Here is a 19,065-nt window from a genome sequence, read left to right as displayed (position 1 = left end):
TCTCTGGGGCACCTTGAATGCACTTTCTAACATGCATCAATCTTAGCTCTGGTTTTTCACTCAAACTTCCTAAGAGGGCTGATTATATGTTTGATAAATAAGCCTTTCTTATAGACTAGTTCCACCACTTGCAATACCCTTAATATATTAAATATCCCTACCTAACTGGACTCAGCAATTTGTAAACTCTAAATATACTATTAAAATATTTGTGTGAGGAATTTCAGGTTTTGTACCTCTAAATTCAATTACCTTGAAGTTTCTCCTCCTACACATTGCTTTTGAGGAATGACCAACAAAAGCAAAAGAAGCCAGCATGTCTTAGCACAATTCTATGGAGATGACAATGCTTCTAACCACTCCAGTGTTTGAATGTATTTTGTATGATCTATTGTTGTTTCCTTGAATTTCATCATTTAAAGTCATTTCAGAGCCAAAACTCTAATGATGTTTCACAAACACAAGCAATTATCTCATGGTGGTTCATCTTTGGGGACCCAATTTATTTAATAGGCCAAGTTTAACTACTTGAATGATACAACTCTACACTGAGCCTAATGGGAATGAAGGATTAAAATCAATAGCAAAGAGTTTTAATATTTACCTAGTTGTGACATGCTTTTTATTTTTAGTACAGATTTCATGAGAGTTGTGAATTTTTGCATGTGTAAAGTTCATACAGCTAGCCAACACAGCCTCATATTTTGACCCATTAACCAATTTTTATTTTGATTACTAATATAGTGCAAGTATAGTAGTAGCTTAATGTGAATTGGATAGGGCTCAAAAACATGTTTCTCACTTAGTTCAAAAAGGTGTTTAAAATTATGTTGTTTTGTTCTTCTGACAAAATCACAAACCTATTTTCTGGATTTTTCATAATGCTGTTAACTTTTAAAAAACAATTCATTAGGTAATCTTTGTAGTTGAGCTATTAATTCCCAACTGTAGTTATTAAATTCAGCAATTTTATTTTTTATCAGATAATATATATGTGTGTATATATGTGTATGTGAGCCAAGTTCATTTGTTTATGAACTTTTTGTTTTTATTGTTTTTACAAGTTTAGGATGTCTTAAAAATATTGTTGTATGTTCTGGTTATGGGTCTCCGGTCAGAGAAGTAGCTGGCATATTTTGTTTTTTTTGGTAGGCTCTAATGCTCTTATGTAGTGGCTATTTCTTTTGCTGTGTAGAAATATTTTAATTTGATGAAATCTGTTGCATTAATTCCTGCTCTTATTCGCTGAGTTATTGAAGCTCTCTTCAGGAATTTATTGTCTGTGCCTCTATGTCCCAGTGTCTCACTTTCTTTGGTTGTAGTAGTTTTCAAGTTTCAGTTGTAACAGTAAGTCTGTGATCCTTTTTGAACTGGTATAATGCAGGGTAGAGGCATGAAGTTTCAATCTTCTCCCAGTTTTCCCAGCATCATTGGGCAAAAAGACAATCTTTACTGGATAGCTTTTGCAATTGTGAACAATCAGTTGGTTGTCATTGTGGGGGTTATTTTTGGGTCTTCTTTTCCATATGCCTAAGCATCTTTTTTGTAGTAATATTATACTGTTGTCCTTACTATGGCTTTCCTTTACTATGGCTTAGCCTTTACTATGGCTTACTATGCCTTTTTTGCTCTGGACTGGTTTATCTGTTTGGGTTCTTCTGTGTTACCATATGAACTTCAGGATTCATTTCTCTACCTCTGTGAAGAATGCTATTAGAAGATTGATGGAGATCACATTGAATATTGTGTATGTACTTTCTCACTTCTTAACATGTTCACCAACTTCAAGGCAGCTATGCTGATTCCATAAAAATGAGTGTACATGTGTTTCTGTTATACTCTCATTTATATTCTCTCATTTGTATGTCCAAGAGCAGTATTTCTGGATGAAATGATATATTTTGATATATCTTCAAGTAACATTGCCAACAAAATTTGGGGAGATAGTTGTAGCAATTAATCAGGGAGTCTATGTAAGAACAGGAATGAATAAAAGATGATAAAAGTGAAAAAAACATACATAGCCAATAGATAAATACATATGATATATAACTATAATATATAATAGTTACATATTATAAAACATATAAAATACTTCATCTCATGGATTTATGGATTTGAAAAAATATTTCCCAGGTTTTTTAATGTGTTGAAATAGTACCCTAGAATATGAATATAAACTGGAATTTCCAAGGATATATTCCTACTATTGAATATAGCAGTGACCAAAGAAAAGGTCTCTAGAGATGATCTTGGGATTCTTTTTCTTTACAAATTATTGTGAAGGTGATGCACAGAGGACTTACAGTTACATAAGTCAGGTAATGGGTACATTTCCTTTTGGACAGTGTCACCTCTTTCCTCATTTTCTCCCAGTTTTCCCCTCCTGTCTCCTCTTCCTCCCTCCAAGTTGTATAGTTCATTTCTAACACAGTGTCTAGTGAAAGGAGGTTTTCATTGTAATTTTTTTCCTTTCCTTTTTTCTTTGGTTTATTCCCTTTTGTCACTGTATTTTATTTTATTTTATTTATTTTATTTTTCTTTTCAATTGTAGGGCTTGAACTCTGAGCCTGGGTGCTGTCCCTCAGCTCTTCAGCTCAAAGCAAGCACTCTACTACTTGTGCCACAGCACCACTTCTGGTTTTCTGGTGGTTAATTGGAGATAACAGTCTCATGGACCTTCCTGCATGATCCTCAGAGCTCAGCCTCTTGTGTAGCTAGAATTACAGGCATGAGACACCAGCACAAGGCTTCTATATATTTTTTCTGTACTCTTTGTCTTGTATCAAAATCTATCAAAGAGTGAACAAAGTCTTCAATGAAGACATCTACTTATCTTTAACTCCCCAGAGAGTGTTCTGTCTTGAAATTCCTCCTTGTTCTGTGTCACCCTTTAAGTGCCAGTAAAGGGGACAAGTTTCTATACCTTATCCTTATTTTCCAGTATCCACTTGAATCCGTTGTTGGTTGGTTTTTCCAGAATCATGGTAAATAAGAAGGTGTGTTCTGGAAGGGTCTGTTACAGAAATGTCTGATTGGCCAAAGGCAATCATTCTTAACTTTATTTTCTTGGGTTTGACTGATGACCTGGATTTTCAGATGTTCCTTTTTCATGATCCTGCTAATCATCTACTTTTGTTTTTACTGTAATGATAGACTGGGAAATGTGTGACAAAGTTAGAACAAGGGCAGGCCTGGAGATGGTAATTAATGAAATGGTGAGGCTGAAAACAGAGGCACAATAGAGACCCCAGAGTGTCAGAGAGACCAGAAACTAGGAATGCCTGGTGACTTCAGCTGCAATGACTTAGCAAGCAAGGGCAACCTAGAGAGAGGCATATGGTGGTAGCTTGCAAAGCTATGTGGATGGGATGTTCAAGCTCATGTATGTCCCCCAGGCCCACATGCTGGACACTCGATTATAGGATTTAATGCTTGTCCTGCAGGGGTTTTATCGTGTTTTTTTTTCTGATTGTTCTTCTGTGTCCTCCTATTCTTTCCTTTTGGAAAGAGATACTTTACTCTGTTTCATTGTATGTTGGGATTATGTAATTCTTTCTTTGATTTTCATGGAGGCTTGCAACTAAGAGTCTGCCTTGAGTCTTAGATGACACTTTGGTATCTTGGGTTATACTAGGGCTTGAACTCAGGGTTTTATTTTTGCTTACAAAGATGCACTCTATCACCTTAGACCTTCTGTCAGTCCTTAGAAGAAGCTTTGATCTTGAACTTTTGAGCAATACTAGTATAACTGAAACTTTGGGGAAAAAATTGGTTCATTTTAATAGGTACATAGGTTTTTTTGTCTTTATCTGAAGATGAAATATGATATATACACTTATTTGGTGATTAAGGATTATGATATTATAAGACATATTTGATACAAAATTAACAAGGTGTCAATTTATTCATCTTGCCAACTGGATACCATTGATATATGCCTGAAAGATTAGTGAAGCATTCTTCTTAAGATGTCTATAAGGTTACTTCCATAAAACTAAGTGACAAAGAATAAGCCTGAATGTGGATGGTATCATTTCATAGGCTGGAAGCTAATGGATGGAATGAGAGGTAAAAAATGAGATCGCCTAGTAGTACAGACATTCTTTGCTTGCTGGGTGTCATGATGTGAGCTGTTCTGCTTTGCCATACCTTTCTTGCCATTATGGATGGAAACCATTTGCCCAAATGGTTTCTGAAGTTGATGTTTTAGTAAGTTGTCTGTTAAGATGTTTTGCTAAGGTATGTTTATCAGAGTGGGAACAAACTGATACAGTATGATTCACTGTTTGGAAATAAGGGCTTTCCTCTCTTGTCTACCCACAAACTCATCTTATCAGGCTGGATAGCTCTTGTCTCTATACTGAATCCAAACAAGAGTGAGTGTAAGAGAACCAGGACTGCAGAGTAGAGCTCTGAGCTGAAGAACATATACTAAAATCATGTTACACAGGGAACATTACTATTATTTGGGGGGCTGTTGAAGTAATAGCAGAGAAAGTAGGAGGCAAAGTCTGTTACTTAAAGCTTGGTGGATCATTCTAATCCTTTAGGTTTGGTATTGGGTAAAGCATAAAGGTACAAGATTTCCAGAAATAAATGTTCATACTTCTTGCCTATGTTTTGTCTGTAACTATGTGTATACTCATAAAATTTATTACATGTTTTTATTTGAGAAATGGGATGAGAGTTATTGTTCACAAGCTTCCCATTAACAACAAGAGCAGGACAGTTAAATATTTAAAGCCATATTTATATCTTAAATCATTTTTTTCAGCAGAAATCTGTCAAAGATTCCGTAAGACAATAAACAGTATCTGCACCCCACATATTAAAAAGTGGGCATCATAGGACATCGTTAGTGGCAATCATGGGAAATCAGAAGAGTTGATTTTTATTTGAGTCACTTTCTTAATTTCATAAACACAAAAGCCTGGTTTGTACTCACAATGAATTTCCTCAGAGCATCTTTTACTTCCTTGTTCCTAAGGCTGTAGATTAAAGGATTCAATACAGGAATGATCACCGTGTAGAAGACGGAGGCCATCTTGTCTGTGTCAAGGGAATGGTTAGAACTTGGTTGTAAGTACATGAAGATCAGGGTTCCATAGAAAATGATGACAGCCAGCATGTGGGAGCCACATGTAGAGAAGGCTTTGCGTCTTCCCTCCGCTGAGCGCATCCGCAAGATAGCAGAAATAATGTAAGTATAGGAGATAAAGACTATCAGGAGGGAGGAAATAAACATGATACCAGCACAGGCAAAGATCCACAGCTGTTTGGAGCGAGTATCTGAGCAGGTGAGCCGGAGTAGGGGCATGTCATCACAGTAGAAGTGATTGATGACATTGGAGTGGCAATAGCACAGGCGGAAGGTAAGGACCGCATGAAACACTGCAACCAGAAGGCTGTAGCTGTAAGGGGCGGCTACAAGCTGAATACAGATTCCTGGGGACATTGCAACCATGTAGAGGAGAGGGTTACAGATGGCCACGTATCTGTCGTAGGCCATGGAAGCTAGGAGTAAACATTCAGCTGTCATGAAGGCCAGGAAACAGCCTAACTGAGCCGCACAGGCACTGAAGGAGATCACATTTTGTTTATATAAGAAGTTGCCCAGCATCTTGGGTGTAATGACCGAGGAATAACAGAAATCAACAAAAGCCAGGTTGCTAAGGAAGAAGTACATAGGGGTGTGGAGTCTTGCATCTGTTCTAATAACCAGGATCAAACCTAGGTTGCCTACAACGGTGAAGAGGTAGATAGACAAGAATACCAGGAAGAGAGGCATCTTCAACTCTGGACGATCTGAGAGGCCCACAAGAATAAATTGCTTGACTTGAGTGCAGTTCATCAGAGGTGTTTGTCTTCAAGTTCTGTCAATGAAGAACGTGTAGTTCATCAGTTCTGTAATAGTTTTGCCTTAACAGTCTGTAAAGGACTCTTATCGTAGACACAAAAGTACAGACTTACTAGCACAATTGAAGTTTTTAAAAATAGAATGTAGATTATTAGGGATGGTGTGTGGGAAATACCTATTTCTCTCCACGTTTCCCTCCATCCCAAAATTGATTGTATTTATGATGTTAAATAGTATAGTTTGTGGGAGTCAGTCCACATCGACTTTTTTCTTTACTCAAAACTCTATATATTATACTGCTTGAATTTTAACAAATGTCTTTCAAATATCCAAACCAATAGTTTTATTTAGAAATCTCACCTAATATAAAGAAGGGAGTCTATTTGAGTCCTCATATTTATGCAACCCAAATTTCCTATGACTTCAGAGCTGACATAAATAGAACTGTATATTCTTTCATTCTCTATCACCCCAGGCTGTTTGCTAGAGCTTTCTAGAATCTTTGTTATTATCCTAACAATGCAACTTGGTGACACTGTGAGAGACACTATCGTATACTCTATAAGGTTATTATTTATTTCATTCCTTATTTACACATTTTTTAAATACAGATTTTACTAATAGATAGGCAGAAAGGTTGGCATAAGAATCAATGACATCTGTAAGAGAGAAAATAAACATGATACCAGCACAAGAAAGGATCTGAAGCTGTTGGGAACAGGAACAGGTGTCTGATCAAATAAACGTCATCTTTACATGAATAAATATTTTTCCAAGATTTTCCTGGTGCAGAATTGCAAAGATATCATTTTTGTGTGAAGACTCAACTTCTCAGATGAAATTAAATGGATATCGACATTTGACAACTATTTTGTTTATATTATAATAAAATACTTTTCGATTAAATTGATTAATGTATCCAGGTGTTGCCACTTACTATTACCATTTATTATTAGCTCTCTTTCTTTAGTCTATTATTTTAAGTGGACTGTCTTCACATGTTTTATCTACTGTTCTTAGACTTCATTAATATGAACATCAATGAAAAGTTCAGTTTAAATCAGCATAACATACATAATTATTCTTGCTGCCAAATCCCTTAAGGTAATAGATCTGAGTCTCTTCTCTTTCACTTTTCTTTCTTCTCTTTTCCTCTTTCTTCTCTCTCTCTCAAACGCAGCAAGATACTGCCTTAAAAAGGAAAGAAGTAACTTATGTTGAATGCATAACATGTATGGCTTTGTTTTAAAGTAGGTGGCATTCTATTAACATACTAAAAGGTATGTTTTATTAAATATATTGAAGTCGGTGATCAGAATAACCACTTTTAAATGCTATTAGAAGCTGAATTGCCAATGTTCTTGGGTCCAGGTGCAACACCTCCAAGACCTGAGCATAGAGGATAGCAAACAAGAAAATCAACAGACAATCCTGAGCTAAGAAAACGGCTTTGTGTGCAATTTGTGAAACACATCTTTGAAATTGAAGACAGAGATGGCTGAAATAAAATGTTAGCTTCTCAAGCATAAACTCTGCAAGGAAAAAAAATAAAAAGGGAAATGGAGCCTAACCGATATGTTTTTCTTTGCACGAGGAATAAAAGGAAAAATACACCTGGAGAAGTTATAGGTTCTTTACTGTGCAGGAGCACAGATGTTATGACTTTTGCCTGGGATGGTCTCAAACCACAGTTCCTCCTTGCTGCCTCCCAAGCTGTGAGGGTTACAGGCACGTGTTACCACATCCAGCCAAAAGACTAACTTTCACAGTCACAATGCAATACCTATGCCTCTTGTTAGTAACTAATGTCCATCTTCTATATCAAATACAGTAAGTTGGATATGGATAACTCCTCCTCCCAAGAAAAATGATTGATTCTTTAAATAAAATATTAGAAAAATAGTTTTGAATTGCATGCCTATGTTTCTCAGACAGCCTGATGGATTTTTATCTTGGAGTTCTCAAACCTTTCTCCAATTTTCATATGATGACACATACAGATATAACTAAAGGAAAACCGGAGACAATACTATTTCATCTAACTTCAGACAATGGCACCCGAAAAGTTTGACTGTGAAATCTGTCATATTCTACTTTTCTTCAATTTAAAAATACTTATGGTGGTCCCAATTTTGACTACTGTTCTTTGAACTTACTTGGCTGAGAGTGTTCCTATTTCTTCTCTAAGTTTGGGCAGCAACCAACTGTGGAGTTTTGTCAGTGACTTTATACCCCAAGGATTTGCTTAGGATTACGATGTAAATAAGATCATCACAGAAATTAGAGCCCCAGTCCCACAGGAATGGCAAGGAAGACAAGAGATCAATTATCATGATTCTGTTTTTTTAAATAAAAACACAGATCTAAAGTCTTGCTTTTAGACATAACTGTGTTGTTTTGATAGTTTCATTTTCTTGAATATAATTATTCTTTCTTTACTTTTTCTTATTAATACCAAGAATTTAAACTTATCTTGGGGGTAATTGACAAAAAGTGACCTGTGAAAATTCTTCCAGTATAGCATGTAAAGTATTTTTAAGTAATCATTCTCTCTCTTGGTTTATTCCTTGAAATTATTCATTATTCATTTCCTCTTCTAGACTATTGTTGTCTACTATTGTTTTATATTTTTAGTTACCTTTGGTAAATTCTCTTGTCAGTCTGTGGCCATAAGGAAAAGAGAACATGAGTTTGATGTATATTAGGGGAATAAAAGAATCAGTTATGGACTGAATTATATTTTCTTAAATTCATATTTTAAATCCATAACCACCAGTATGATAGCAATTAGAGGCTTTGATCTTTTATGGTGAAAACATATGGATCTATGTAGTCATAAAAGATACCAATTAGCTGAATGATTAAAATGATGTGTTCATATAATTTTTTATCAAGGGAGATGAAAATGTGAGAGATATTCAACTCTTATAGAACTTTGAGAGCCAATAAAGTCCAGAAACAATTTGAAGGGTTTATTCAACACAAATGGTTATATTTTAATAAAAACAATACCAGACATTTGGGAAATACTCATCAGACAACTGTAGCACCACACCACAGGAAATGCCCAGGAAAGTCGGTAGGCAAGAAAACAGTAGCAATTAAAAAACCCACAATAATATCAAAGTGTTCAGAAACAACAAACCTTTGAGAAGAGCATCAATGTAGCCACGTATCTAACAATACACAAAAGGAATATCTAAATAAACTTTTCAGCCAGGCACAGTGGCTCACACCTGCTATTCTAGCTACAGAGGAGGATGCGATCTGAGGATCGTGGTTCAAAGCCAGCCTGAGTAGGCAAGTCTGAGCGACTCATCTCCAATTAATCACAGGAAAAGCTGAAAGTAGAGCTGTGGTTCAAGTGGTAGAGCACTAACTTTGAGCACAAAAAGGTTCAGGGGCAGCACCTAGGCCCTGAGTTCAAGCCCCAGGACTGGCCAAAAATTAAAATCTTCAACAAAAAGGTGGTAGACTTGACATGGAAACACAAGATCATGAGCCATTTAGAATAAAATTATCAAAATTATAGACATAAAATCTACCATGCTAATAATTATAGGAAATATTAATGGACCATGTATTCCAATCAAAGACAGAGATGATTAATCAACAAAAATGTATAAGGCAAAAATAAAAAATGGTTGGTATGAATTTACTGAAAATAAAGAATAGTATCCTATTCTATGAAATTCATAGCTAGTAGAGAGCATTATTTGCTATATTAATGTCAGAGGAAAAAATAATTTGGGACAATACATGCTACCAGAAAAAGAGACAGCTATAGTAACAGGAAATAATGTAAGAAATTACTGGTTTTATGCATGATTGACAAGGAAACCCCAAAATACCCTAAATAAAAACTGAGAGAAGAGCTGGGCATGAAGGCTCATACTTGTAATCCTAGCTACTCAGGAGGCTGAGATCTAAGGATCATGGTTCAATGCCAGCCGGGACAGGAAAGGCCATGATTATCATCAATAAACCACTTCGAAAACCAGAAGTGGAGATGTGGTCAAGTAGTAGAGTACTAGCCCTGAGCTAAAGAGCTCAGGGAAAGCACCCAGTCCCGGAGTTCAAGCCCTACAACTTACCAAAAAAAAAAAAAAAGAAAAAGGACAGAAGAATGATACAAATACAATTTAACTGTACTTACAATATTAGTCTTGATAGTTGATAGACTACATAAAAGAGAAACCAGAAAGAAGCTAGAAGATTTCAACAGGAATACCAGCCTCTTGGACATGAATGAAATCTGCATAATGATTAAGGCACACGTTCTCAGTGTTGATTATTTATTATTATTATTATTATCTTATTATATTGATGTCTTGGAGTTGAAAACCTTTCATGTGAGAGGCAGTTCTGTGGATTGTAGGTTATTTTCAGAGTACCTTTCCTCACCCCCAATAGTATTTTCCCAAACCACATTCTCATTATGAAAATCAGTCACAACTTCAGACATTGTCTAATATCTCTTTTGATAAAAGTTATTTTTAGTTGACATTCTTGGTTTGTAGTTATCTATAATTTTATTGGAAAATAACATTTCATTTTGAGAATACTATTTCTATTTAATTTTGAGAATATTCCAAAAGAATTTATTTTCCTATCGGCCATTCAAAATGCCTTTAGTCTTCTCTGTTGTTTACGGATGTATGAAGTGTACAGCCATTAGATGCAATACATTTGTAACAATTAATTATGTAATCAATAACCATGTAAATGGAACTAGGAAACTTATGGGGATAGGTGGCGTTGAGAGAGATGGGAGAGAGGAGGGAATGATGCAAGTGGTGACATTGATCAAAATGCATTGTCCTCACAGACTGACATGGTGAATGAAAATCTCTGCATACTACCTAATGATAATACGAACAATAAAAGAAGTAAGTATGTAAAATACATGTGTAAATTCAGAGCCTATCTTTTGCATTAGGAAATATAATGCTAAGTCAATATGCTTACAAAGCATACAGAGAATGATTTTATTTTATACCAGATCTTTATTTATCACCAACTAAGAACCAAGTATTATGTTAGTTTTATGAATGGAAGGAATCAGAGGTCATGAGAGAAAATCAACCTTAGTTAATGGAAATCATTGTCTTATTTTCAGAAACACAAAAGCCTGGTCTCTACTCATAGTAACTTTCTTCAGGGCATCTTTCACATCCTTGTTCCTGAGGCTATAAATCAGGGGGTTCAACATGGGGATGATTACTGTATAGAAGACAGAAGCCAGCTTATCCGTGTCAAGAGAATGGCTAGAGCTTGGCTGTAGGTACATAAAGATCAGGGTCCCATAGAATATGGTGACAGCCAGCATGTGGGAGCTACAGGTAGAGAAGGCTTTGCGTCTTCCCTCAGCGGAGCGCATCCTCAATATGGCAGAAACAATGAACATGTAGGACACAGAGACAATCAGAACAGAAGAGATGAATGTGATACCAGCACAGGTCAAAATCCAGAGCTGCTTGTAGCTGGTGTCAGAGCAGGTGAGTCTGAGCAGGGGCATGTCATCGCAATAGAAGTGATTGATGATGTTGGAGTGACAGTAGGAGAGGCGAAAGGTAAGGATGGTGTGAAACAGAGCCATTAAGAAGCTATAGCTGTAAGGCACCACTACAAGCTGAATGCAGATTCCTGGGGACATGGTGACCATATAGAGAAGAGGGTTACAAATGGCTGCATATCTATCGTAGGCCATCGAGGCCAGCAGCAAGCACTCTGAGACCATAAAGGTGAGAAAGCATCCTAACTGAGCTGCACAGGCATTGAAGGAGATCACATTTTGTTTGTACAAAAAATTCCCCAGCATCTTGGGTGTAATGACAGACGCATAACAGAAATCAACAAATGCCAGGTTGCTAAGGAAGAAGTACATGGGGGTGTGGAGTCTTGCATCTATTCTAATGACCAGGATCAAACCTAGGTTGCCTACAACGGTGAAGAGGTAGATGGACAAGAATACCAGGAAGAGAGGCATCTTCCACTCTGGGCAGTCCGTGAGGCCCATGAGGATGAACTCCTTCACTTGGGTGCAATTGATCTGAGCCATGTGCCTTCTTCAGCTCTGGATGGAAGAAATAGGAGAATGAATTCCAAGCTGTGCATTTACAATGCAACATATATGGAGAGTGTTTTAACACTTTCCTATTCATGAAGGTACTTTTCTTCTTTCATGTGAGAATTGTTAATATACTTGGCTTCTGGAAATGGGATGGGTATCAGAAACAGATATATGTATATAAGGGATATTTATTTTCCCTTAAATCATTATTTATACAAGAATTGGTTCGGTAACAGGGTTTTATTGCTTCCATTTCTATCCCAAGGGTTTCTCACTATGGTATTTAAGCAATAGTTTAATTAAAATATCTTAAGTTATGGTCTTAGGAAGCAGATGCTATCCAGAGCATAAAGTAAAACACAACCCCTGACTTCACAGATTTACCATCTTGCCTGTGCAGAAATGACTACTCTTTGTTCCATTGATGACAGAGACACAGTTTTGTGTTCATCGACTTTTATCTACTTCACATTGGTAATGTATTCAGGCAGTTGAACTTTCATCATAATCTTAATAATAAATGAACAAGTCAGTTAATTAAAAAAACAGCTAACTTTAAGAGAGTTGCAACCAGGTTCATATGTCTCTTGTTTCTTCTCAGGAAACATTCATTTTTTTAAACAAATGACCAAGAATAGGATGAAACAGAAGCAACAGAACTAACATAAAATTACTGGTTTGGGTAAGATTGGTGTTAAAATGCACGTTTATTACTCAGGTCCACACTGTATTATTATGTTCTCAATATAATATACCTACTTCTTTGTCCAGGGAAACTTAAATTATATTGACTGCTCTTGAATAATATCTTTATCACTGAGACATGAGAGAAGTGAGAGCAAAAAATTGAAGTATATTCAAAGTCAGGTTTTATTTATCAAGTTGCTGAGACTGTGATCTTCCTTTCACATGTTTTCAAATTCAAAGATCTGGGACTACAAAATGCATACATAAACATGTGTTACAGGATAGCATAGACCAGATAATCGTATTCAGAATGAGATCCTTAGTTTCTATCCATTATGTTGTTTTGTGTTCTATCATACGCTTTGGTGTGCTCAAGCCACATAACACAAGTTAAGATCCTAAAAAGAAAATTCATACACAACTAATAGATAAAGGTAAATTTTCAAAAGCTACTCTGGTTTACTGTGCATCATACTATTTTCATCAACACAAATAAATAAATGACTCATTTACAAAAATTCCTCACAACACCTCAAACTCTACGTCATATTTCCCTTGATTTTGTCTAACTGGTTTTTTTTTTTTTTTTTGCTTTTGCTTTTTTTTTCTTGGTCAGAGGACCTAAACTCTGGGCCTGGGCTCTGTCCCTCAGGTCTTCAGCTCAAGGCTAGCACTCTACCACTTGAGCTACAGTGCCACTTGTGGCTTTTTCTGCTTATGTGTTGCTGAGGAATTGAAGCCAGGGACTCAGGCATGCGAGGCAAGCATTCTATCACTGAGCCACCTTCTCAGCCCCTAGTTGTTTTAAGTTGCACATTCATGATTCAATGATATGCAATGAAAACTATTAATTTCATTGGAGTCTAAAGATAGAGCTAAGGAAATTAGATCAGGAAAAGAAAACTTCTTGTAATTTTCATCTAAAGTCTTTTATCCGTTTTTGTCATTTGTATTTTCTAATTCTAAGACACAAAAATGCTTAAATATTTGCATTTAGATACTTTTAATGTGTATTAACATAGTTCATACATTTTTTCTCAAAAATGAATGACTTTTCACTGGGTTGTCATTTCATTCAGTTTCCCCAACAACCACTCACAGCGACTGACCCAAGATAAGAACCGTTCTCTTGATGTGATCAAACTCTAGCTGTCAATCACAATAAAGTCTTTCATGCACCTCTTCTTTCTTCTGGTCATTTCAAGTTCTTTCATGCCATTTCTACTTTCCTTCCCTATAAGAAAAATGAAGGAGCAATACTACACCTTTCATTGTATGTTGAAATAGCAACTGTCTTATGAAGATTTTCCTGATTGTTTCTTTCCATGGTGAGTTGACATATTTTGTATTGTTTTCTGGGAGCAGTTTACACGTATCTCATTTGTGTTTATTGCTTCCTTCACCATAATCACTGGTTCTCAATACTTCTTTCCTGACTGACGTCTGTACTTCATTGATGAATGCCACACTCTTTCCATTAACTTTCTGATGGAAAATCTTCTAGCTATTAGGTAATGGGGGACTAAAGATGAACTTTTGGAATTATATTTGATTATCTCTTCCCCTTACTCTCATATTATTTTCTTTGGGAAATATCCAGATAGATTGACAACCTCTGTCTAATGAACTCCTTAAAATCTAGTCATTGCAGGAGGAATAAGTCATTAAGACAGAGATTATCATCTAGCTCATCCTGGTCTTGAGTTATTATTGACTTCCCCAATTCTAAAATGGAATTTTCATTCTACTCGTGCTTAGAAATATAGCATCATAATGAATACATTCATACAAATGTAAACAAACTCACAGACAATACTGCTTATCTTTATTTATACCAAAGAATCCCACTGTACTAAACTCTACTTAATCTAAAAGTCATGACTTGAAGCACTATGTTGATGCCATCGCCCATCAATGAGTCAGTTTTCAATAAGTTTTAAGCCATCAGTTTTAGATAATTTTTTAACCTACCCAGGTAGAATGTGCTTCTATCCCTCCTCATAATGGCTGCATGTGGCTTCTGCCTGTGGGTTTTGCTAGTGTCTCTCTCCCCAAGGATCTTTACTCCAGGGAACAATTAAGTAAGGTTATGAGAAAAATCAGTCTATGCTCCAGTAGGAGATTTATTGATGCCAGTCACTGGATTTGAAGTGCTGTAAATCTACAGCTCTAACATACTAAGGTATTATTGCTAAGGTTTTTCCTACCTCTGGATACATCATTCTAAATATATTTAGAATATTTTTATCTTCTATATTATTAGTGTCAATCTTTAAATATGACTTTGAAAGATAGATTGTAAATCAATTTTGAAATTATTACAAAGCATTTTTCAATGCAGAAGTGGTGGGACAAAGGGTAAATAAAAGAAGCAATGATACTCAATAGCCACTATTTAAAAAATGAACTATACAATATGCAGGGGAAGGGAGTTAGGAAGGAAAAGCTGGCAGAAAATTGGGGAAGAGGTGACACTGTTCCAAAGAACTATACTCATTATCTGGCTTATATAAATGCAACCCCTTTGTACATCATCTTTACAATAAAAATAGATTATAAAAAGAAAAATATATGCAATTCTTTGAAGGTCCTGTACTTAGCACTATGTGTATAAGACATTTGATAAAACTCTTATGTAATTGTAATCCCTCTGTACATAATCTCTGTAATAACATTAAAGTGAATTAATAATTTAAAAATGCCTATGATTTATGATTGGAAGGGCTAAGTAATTGGCCAGATATTACTCATATGCTCATCATTTTAATGGAGCTATTAAAAGAAATTCACTGTAGCCTGGAGCTGGTGGCTCCTAGCTACTCAGGAGACAGAGATCTAAGGACAGCAGTTCAAAGCCAGCCTGTGAAAAAAAGTCCATGAGTCTTTTTCTCCAATTAACCACTAGAACACCAGAAGTAATGCTGTGGCTCAAAATGGTAGAAAGCTATCCTTGAGCAAAAGATCTCAGACAAAACACCCAGGCTCTGACTTCAAGCCCCATGATCGACATAAATAAATGAATAAATAAATGAATAAATAAAAAGATAAAAATGCACTGGAATTTGAGAAATTGTCATAAAAATGGTTTATTTTTTCATTGGGTTAAACCCAATTGGTCTGCTTATTAATATAATTATTCAATAAAACTATTGATCATTCAATAGGTTCTTGATATATGCCAGCCATTATCCTAGCTATTTTAAAAAGTCAACATGTTTCATCTTAGAAGACTCCATTGGGACACTATTATTAATCTCATATTTCTTACTGAGTTATTAGGGAAGATTACTATGTAAGAACTTTATTGTAGGGCATATTAAGTAAAGCTTACCCTTCTTTTTACTTCTTTATCTCACCTTTCTGCTCTTTGTTTCCCTTCCTTCCTCCTTTCCTCCTTTCTTCCTTCCTTCCTTTCCTCCCTCCCTCCCTCCTTCCTTTTCTTTCTTCCTTCCCTTCTTCTTGTCTCACTCTTCCCCTTCCCTTTTCTTTTCTTTTTCTTACTCTGCTTTCTTCAATAAGTCTTATTTTCTCACACTGTGATAATCTTTGGAATCATCTTATAAACAAACTATTTTTCCTACCAAAGCAGCCTCTGATTCTTTTATTTTGAAATGTCATTTGAAACTTTTGCATTCTTCATGTGTTTATGTCTACTGAGGTATACCCATATTTCTAGGCCTTCTCAGCTGACAGATCTTAGAGATACATATGTGTGCACTAAGTCATTTACAAATATGTGTAGCTATATCTACATGAAAGTTTTTATACCTGGAAACATACTTGTCTATAATAAGCTGAACATGAGTTTCTTCTGTCTCTAATACAGTTCAGTGTCACTTGAATTACTCTAGACTACTCTCCCTGGTTATTTTAACTCGCTTCTCCAGTACTTTGAAACCTAATTACTTGTCAATCCATTTACTTGTTCTGTTCTATTATTCATGTATGCTGGTATGATAAATATTAAACTATATTCTTATAACAACTTCTTACAGACAGTGTGGTGCCTTTTACCTTCAATCTTGCTACTTTTGCCAGTATTATTTAGGTTAGCCCATTTTACGTATTTTAACAGAACACATTGCTTTGTCATATTCTATATTTTTAGTTTTTTAAGACTTTTTGAATATTTTAGTTGAAAGAAGCCCTCATTAAAATTACCCTTCATCCTTTTTATTAAAATAACTCTTTACAAATTATAGTTTTGGGTTTACTGAAAAATACATCTTGCCTTTATCCACCAGGAAAATGACATGCTGAAAGTTTTGCTACAGAAAAATTATTCTAGGTGCTTCAGCTACTTAACCCTTTCTGTCCACAACTTCTTCTCTCTAAGCCTCTGAAAGACAGCTTCTCCACTGTTTCCTTTCACATAAAATTCAAATTGAAATGATGTAGTCAGTCTTCTTAGATGAATGTCTTTCACTTAGCAACATGCATTTAGTAGTTTCTTGTTTCTTTAGATAGCTGATGTTGTCTTTCACTTAGCAACATGCATTTAGTAGTTTCTTGTTTCTTTAGATAGCTGATGTTGTTTGGATGCATAGTTCTGAGTACCATCACAAGTTGTTTCTCTTGTTGAAGGAATTTGGCTTCTTTTACTGTTTATTGATTATTTATTATTATGCAGCTGCTGTGCATAATCCAAACTTAGATTTAATTTCAGTAAATAGAAACAATTTGATAACCATCTAGGAATGTGATTGTGGAGACTGATTGTGAATTTCTTCAGCTCTCCTGCTATGTGTGCATTGAATTGATTCAGATGGGATTTTTAAAATATCACTCACAAGGGTGTTGTCAAATAAAAGTGGCTTCCATGGTTCCTCTTGGAAAAGTCAAACTTATAAATAATGTAAGCTCATAATAATGATTGAGGTAATAAACAAACTAGTAGACAAGGTATGGATTTATGATTCAAGAGAATCCAAGCTGATGAGCAGACTAGAGTTGTGGAGGCAAATTATGTAGGCTTCTTATGGTCACACAGTAGTCATCCCTAGTGTGTTACTACTAACTAAACAAGTGCAAAAACTAAAATGAGAGGAATGCATCTCAAATACCGGGAAGATTTTAATTTACAGATTTCAAGATCTGCCTAAGGCTTTTAGTAAGATTCTGTATCCAAAAATAGACATTGAAAGTAAGAGAGAACTGTATCCTATAAAAAAGAAAAATATCAGTCAATAGAAAGAGCACCTCATTCACATAAGCCAGCTTCCAAGGAGGTGGGGGAATCTCCTGCCCTGGCAGAGAAGATCTTCAACCATGTCAGACTTAAGGGGGGCGTGGCCAACTCTTGGACCATGCACCCACTGCCAATAGCTTGCAACAGGTCCCAGCCCTGAAAGGAAGGCTCAACAATTCCATCTGCCCCTCATATCTCTCTACATTTCCTCTTCCTTGGGAGGTGTGGGTGGAGGGAAGGAAGTACCCATACTTTCCCAGGCTCTCAACTCTGGGTCTTTCTTAGAAATGCCTGTTTTCAACTGAGGTTTAGTTTGATGGTGGTTGTGATGGTGTGTGATGGTGTGTGTGTGTGATGGTGTGTGTGTGTGTGTGTGTGTGTGTGTGAGTGACACCAATATCCCAATATCCTATGGTTCTAATTTTATAATTCTGAGATAAATTTTGTAACACGTATTAATTTTAAAATTGTAAAACTTACTGATCAAAATTACAAAGTAACATTACAAGCAAGAAATATGTTTTATAATGATGCAAGATATCTCCAGACATATGGTTTATTATTTATGATAGAATCATAAAATGTAAAATTTTATACAGTAAAGACTTAAACAATTGTATAATATTTATTTTATAAAATAAAGATTCTTAAAGAGAATGGAATGTTTTACATAATCTATCAAATTTAAAAATCAAGTACAGCATAAAGGTATATTCTGTAGTTTTCTTTCTCCATTTTTCTTTTAAAAATTAGATACTACATTAATTGAAAAGGTGACTTTAATATTCATATACTTATTCAGATCTTAAAGTCAGTGGTCATATTAGACATCCATGAAAAAGTATTAAGAAAAATATATTTATTTTAAATATTATTGTCTAATTGAATTAGATAAATTAGTATGAAAAGGATTTCAGTCATTTATAAGTTATGGCTTTAGAAGATGATTGTGATCGTATAGATCTATGATTCTCCAGTACATGCAAGAAGAAACAAAACAGAAAATCAAACAAAACAGCACCTGCTCTTCACTTGTCCATAATGTGTTGATTAAAATTTATCTTATTTAATTTCCATCTTGTCTTCATTCTGAAATTCTTTTTTCTTTTCTTTTTTTTTTTTGTGCCAGTCTTGGGGCTTGAACTTAGGGCCTGTGAACTGTCCCTGAGCCATTTTGCTCAAGGCGAGGGCTCTGCCTCTTGAACCACAGCTCAACTTCCAGCTTTTCAGAGCTTAATTGAAGATAAGAATCTCATA

General features: G+C 35.5%; 2 protein-coding genes across 2 annotated transcripts; both read right to left on the bottom strand.

Annotated features, from left to right (window-relative positions):
- Positions 1 to 4,903: 4,903 nt before the first annotated feature.
- LOC122105154 (olfactory receptor 1044) lies at positions 4,904 to 5,854 on the bottom strand. Its single transcript, XM_042676297.1, has one exon. The coding sequence runs from the start codon at positions 5,852 to 5,854 to the stop codon at positions 4,904 to 4,906; it is 951 nt and encodes a 316-aa protein (XP_042532231.1).
- A 5,107-nt stretch (positions 5,855 to 10,961) lies between these two features.
- LOC122105075 (olfactory receptor 8U8) lies at positions 10,962 to 11,921 on the bottom strand. Its single transcript, XM_042676175.1, has one exon. It carries the CDS (start codon positions 11,919 to 11,921, stop codon positions 10,962 to 10,964), a length of 960 nt encoding a protein of 319 aa, XP_042532109.1.
- Between the last annotated feature and the right edge of the window lie 7,144 nt (positions 11,922 to 19,065).

Source organism: Dipodomys spectabilis, unplaced genomic scaffold (assembly GCF_019054845.1).
Source record: "Dipodomys spectabilis isolate Male_0828 unplaced genomic scaffold, ASM1905484v1 ptg000030l, whole genome shotgun sequence".
NCBI lineage: Eukaryota > Metazoa > Chordata > Mammalia > Rodentia > Heteromyidae > Dipodomys > Dipodomys spectabilis.
Note: the sequence above shows the minus strand (reverse complement) of the source record. Positions and strands in the feature narration are given on the sequence as shown.

Bases quoted from the DNA above. Each gene is read 5' to 3' on its own strand.
- LOC122105154 (XM_042676297.1), bottom strand. From the start codon at position 5,854: ATGAACTGCACTCAAGTCAAGCAATTTATTCTTGTGGGCCTCTCAGAT.
- LOC122105075 (XM_042676175.1), bottom strand. From the start codon at position 11,921: ATGGCTCAGATCAATTGCACCCAAGTGAAGGAGTTCATCCTCATGGGC.